This window comes from Arachis ipaensis, chromosome B08 (assembly GCF_000816755.2).
Source record: "Arachis ipaensis cultivar K30076 chromosome B08, Araip1.1, whole genome shotgun sequence".
Classification (NCBI taxonomy): domain Eukaryota; kingdom Viridiplantae; phylum Streptophyta; class Magnoliopsida; order Fabales; family Fabaceae; genus Arachis; species Arachis ipaensis.
The window spans coordinates 4,301,943-4,306,188 of NC_029792.2; the positions used below are offsets into that span (position 1 = coordinate 4,301,943).

Genomic DNA, 4,246 nt, shown 5'->3' on the forward strand with positions numbered 1-4,246 from the left:
TGCTGAAACATATGGCTTCTGCTTCCCTAACCCTTAATGGCCCTCTTACTTGTTAAGGTTCTGCCATGAATATGTTTATTCTTGTTCTTTTGTTGCTTAAAGATATCCATTTTTTAAGCATCTCATGCTTTTCCATATTAATAGTAAGTTATTGTGGTATCTGTGTTATTTTGATAAACAATAAGTATTAGATTAAATTTGTCCCCTTTTTCAATCTTTGCTTCTTAATTTTGGTTTCGTGATTTGAATGACAGGGTGTTGTTGATAGTGTTAACTACTGATAGAAAAACAATGTATTGGTATATGCTTTAAGGAGATACCCTCTGCTTGTGAAATTGACATATAAACTCTGACATCTAGAAGAATTTTAGATATGGAAGAAATACAGTCTCAATCAGATAATTATAGGTCTTCATCATCTTCAGCAAGCAGCCCGGCAAGTAGGGTTCCATCAAGTAACTTCTTCTACTTGCGAAAACCTGGTTCAATCAGGCAGCCAATTTCGTTTGAGGATTCACCTGAGTGGGAGGATACTGATACGGATCTTAGAATTGAGGAAGGAGGTGACTCCATTAATGCTGCGACAACGCCGGCTTCTCCTTCTCTCTCAAAGATCAACAGTGGATCCTTGCCGTCACCTCGTGTACCGGAGGGTGTGGTTATACCTCGCAAAATTGCTGGGGCTTCTGTTGCCTGGAAAGATTTGACTATTACAATAAAGGGAAAAAGGAAGTACTCTGATAAGGTTATTAAGAGTTCAACTGGTTATGCTTTACCGGGGACAATGACTGTAATTATGGGTCCTGCCAAATCAGGAAAGTCTACTTTATTGAGAGCCATTGCAGGTATAGAAGCATGCTTTGTTTTGTTCTTTCTTAGTAAGCATTTAATGATCTTCCCATGCATGAATGAATATTCAAAGCTCAAATGAGTTCCTTTCTTTGCCTCAGGAAGATTGCATCCGTCAGCCAGGATGTATGGTGAAGTGTTCGTGAATGGGGCAAAGTCGCACATGCCGTATGGGTCATATGTGAGTTCATAACTTCATATTCTGATTTGCTGTTTAATTTTTGAATTTCCATTTTTAGTGATCAATATGATTGAACACAATTGGCTTGTCAACTTTGATCAACCTTATATGCCATTATGCCCCAATATATTAAGATAGACTATATCTGCACTTCTTGCTCAAATAGAGACACTTATGTGCATCAGAGATTCTAAGTTTTGGTTTTTGATCTTTAGAGTATTAGGTGATTACATGATGCTGCCTGGGTTATAACTTTAGTTAGCTTTAGGTTGTACAACTTATATATGTATACTGAAATTTATTTCTTTAATTTTCAGGGCTATGTGGAGAGAGAAACAACTTTGATTAGTTCCCTCACCGTGCGAGAGTTTCTATCCTATTCAGCCCTACTTCAACTTCCTGGTCTTTTGTGTCAGAAAAAGAGTGTGGTAGAGGATGCAATACATGCAATGTCTTTAGATGACCATGCAAATAAACTTATAGGTGGACATTGTTATATGAAGGGACTTCCTAGCGGGGAGAGAAGGCTTGTCAGTATTGCCAGGGAGCTTGTGATGAGACCACGCATCTTATTTATCGATGAACCTCTTTATCATTTAGACTGGTGTTTATTTTTACTTTTTCAATTTGTTTTGTTCAAAGAGCTTGATTTCATTCCTTATCTTCATGCAACTTACGTCCTTCTCACAATTTATTTATCTTTATTCAGTGTAGCAGCACTTCTGATGATGGTTACATTGAAGAGACTCGCAAGCACCGGTTGTACTCTTATAGTAACCATTTATCAAAGTAGCACAGAAGTCTTTGGCCTTTTTGACCGTATATGTCTGCTTTCAAATGGGAATACGCTGTTCTTTGGGGAAACATTAGCTTGCCTGCAGGTAACCTCTGATGTCTTTCCAATGTTTACGGGAATTTATTTTTATGCTTCGTGGGTTGTACTGTTGTCAAGAGCTTTCTATTTTTGATACTTTCTCTGCTATAAATAGAACACTGATGGCTTTAATTTTATGTTAATGAAGCACTTTTCAAATGCTGGATTTCCTTGTCCAATCATGCAAAGTCCTTCTGATCACTTTCTGAGGGCAATTAATACAGATTTTGACAGAATAATTGCGATGTGTAAAAACTGGCAGGTAATTGTTTCCTGTGAGGTGGTGATTGCTGTCCGATTGCATTGTTAATGTTATGTACTAGATTTCTTCTATGATGGATCATTAATTTCATTGTCATAATAGGATGACAACGGAGATTTTTCTTCTGTGAACATGGACACGGCTGTTGCTATACGCACACTTGAAGCAACTTATAAGTCGTCAGCAGATGCAGCTGCTGTTGAGACTATGATTTTGAAACTCACTGAGAAGGTATGATATAATGGCTGAAACAGGGAACATTGGCTGTCTTTAAGGGGACTGAAATGTAGCTAATATTCAACTTTTCGGACATTTGTAATCTAGAACATTTTGCATGTGCTAATCAATAGATATATCAACTATGTTTTGTGGAAAACCACTCGAAAACTATATTTGCTGATTTATAGGGGAAATAAGCACTTATTTATCTTCTTGAAGTATGTGTTTGCATTTCTCATGCTAGCTTCTTTAGAGATTTATTTCGCTCTAATGCATTTAAGGGAAGTCGGTGTTTGGATGTTAACTTGTGCAATATTTTTGAAACTTGCTTGATTCCCAGGAAGGTCCAGCTCTCAAAAGCAAAGGCAAAGCTAACAATGCTACACGGATAGCAGTCTTGACGTGGCGATCTTTATTAGTTGTTTCTAGGGAATGGAAATATTATTGGCTTCATCTGATTCTCTACATGCTGCTCACACTATGTATTGGTACTGTTTTTTCTGGTTTGGGACATTCCTTGTCTTCTGTTGCGGTGAGTCTGGATGTGCCAATTGCATTGTGTGTCAAATGTGATATATCCCGATTCTAGATAACATAATGCATATGAATTAATTTTACTCTCTTGATTGCAGACAAGAGTTGCAGCAATTTTTGTATTTGTATCATTTTGTTCGCTTTTAAGCATTGCTCGGGTGCCTGCGCTAATGAAAGAAATCAAGGTAATCCTTCGAGTAATACATGCTTAAATGTATGCATATCCTTTTCTTTCCTTCTTAAATTGTTTACCATTTTGCAGATTTATACCTGTGAAGAATCAAATGAGCACTCCAGTACTATAGTATTCTTACTCGCGCAGCTCCTGTCCAGCATCCCATTTCTTTTTCTCATTGCCATTTCATCGAGTCTAGTGTTCTACTTCCTTGTCAGGCTGCAAGATCAGTTCAGCTTGTTAATGTACTTTGTCCTGAATTTTTTCACGACTCTCTTAGTAAATGAAGGAATCATGCTAATTGTGGCTGCTTTGTGGCAAGATGTTTTAGGAAGTCTCTTGACTCTCTTGTGCATACATGTGAGTTCCACATATGCTGCTCGAAGTATTTTCGCCTCTAGGCCATGATTTCATTTCCTGAACTAACTAACTACCGATGCAAAATGCGTATCTTTTCAGGTGATAATGATGCTTTCGGCAGGGTATTTTAGGATGCGGAACGCTTTGCCTGGACCTGTGTGGATGTATCCAATGTCCTATATAGCTTTTCATACATACTCTATTCAGGTAACTAGGCTTATGTTTTGGACTTTTGGTATTCTTATTACGTCTTTAATTACTTTTGAAATGTGTATATAACTGTGATTAGGGGCTATTGGAGAATGAGTACCTTGAGAACTCGTTTGCAGTGGGGCAAGTAAGGACCATAAGTGGGTTCCAAGCACTCCAAAATGTGTACAATATTTCACCTGAATATAATTCAAAGTGGAGAAATTTGTTGGTATTGTTTGTAATGGCAATGGGATACCGTATTATAGTGTTGGTTTTGTTATTCTTGTTAGGCAGCAGAAAAATGTGGCTCCTCAAAAGGTTCAAGTGTAATAGGGATACAACAGACACAAGTTGATGTATATATGTCAACCAACCATGTATGTTGACACCTAATTCTTTTTTGTTCATCAAGTTATATTAATATTCATTAACATCCTTTGGTTAATGAACGAGCAAATCTCAGGTTTATTGCTTTATCTTATCTCAAGATTATATACACATTATTACAACAGTTAACGGCTAAGGGAAGATTTATTTTGGGCCTAACCACTACGACCCCTATGCTCCTAGTCTAGCACAAGTAAGAAACCTTCCATGATC

The 4,246-nt window shown here is 37.4% G+C and overlaps 1 protein-coding gene across 1 annotated transcript in view; it reads left to right on the top strand.

Moving 5' to 3' along the window:
* Positions 1–4,122, top strand: part of LOC107613592 (ABC transporter G family member 3) — a 4,863-nt gene extending 741 nt beyond the window's left edge. Inside the window, exons 2-12 of the mRNA XM_016315669.2 lie at positions 255–845; positions 951–1,030; positions 1,348–1,634; positions 1,740–1,911; positions 2,053–2,166; positions 2,269–2,397; positions 2,726–2,917; positions 3,018–3,104; positions 3,182–3,454; positions 3,554–3,661; positions 3,744–4,122. Coding sequence (XP_016171155.1) covers positions 374–845; positions 951–1,030; positions 1,348–1,634; positions 1,740–1,911; positions 2,053–2,166; positions 2,269–2,397; positions 2,726–2,917; positions 3,018–3,104; positions 3,182–3,454; positions 3,554–3,661; positions 3,744–4,001 — 2,172 coding nt within the window. The 5' untranslated portion in view covers positions 255–373 and the 3' untranslated portion in view covers positions 4,002–4,122. The remainder of the gene's footprint in view (positions 1–254; positions 846–950; positions 1,031–1,347; positions 1,635–1,739; positions 1,912–2,052; positions 2,167–2,268; positions 2,398–2,725; positions 2,918–3,017; positions 3,105–3,181; positions 3,455–3,553; positions 3,662–3,743) is intronic.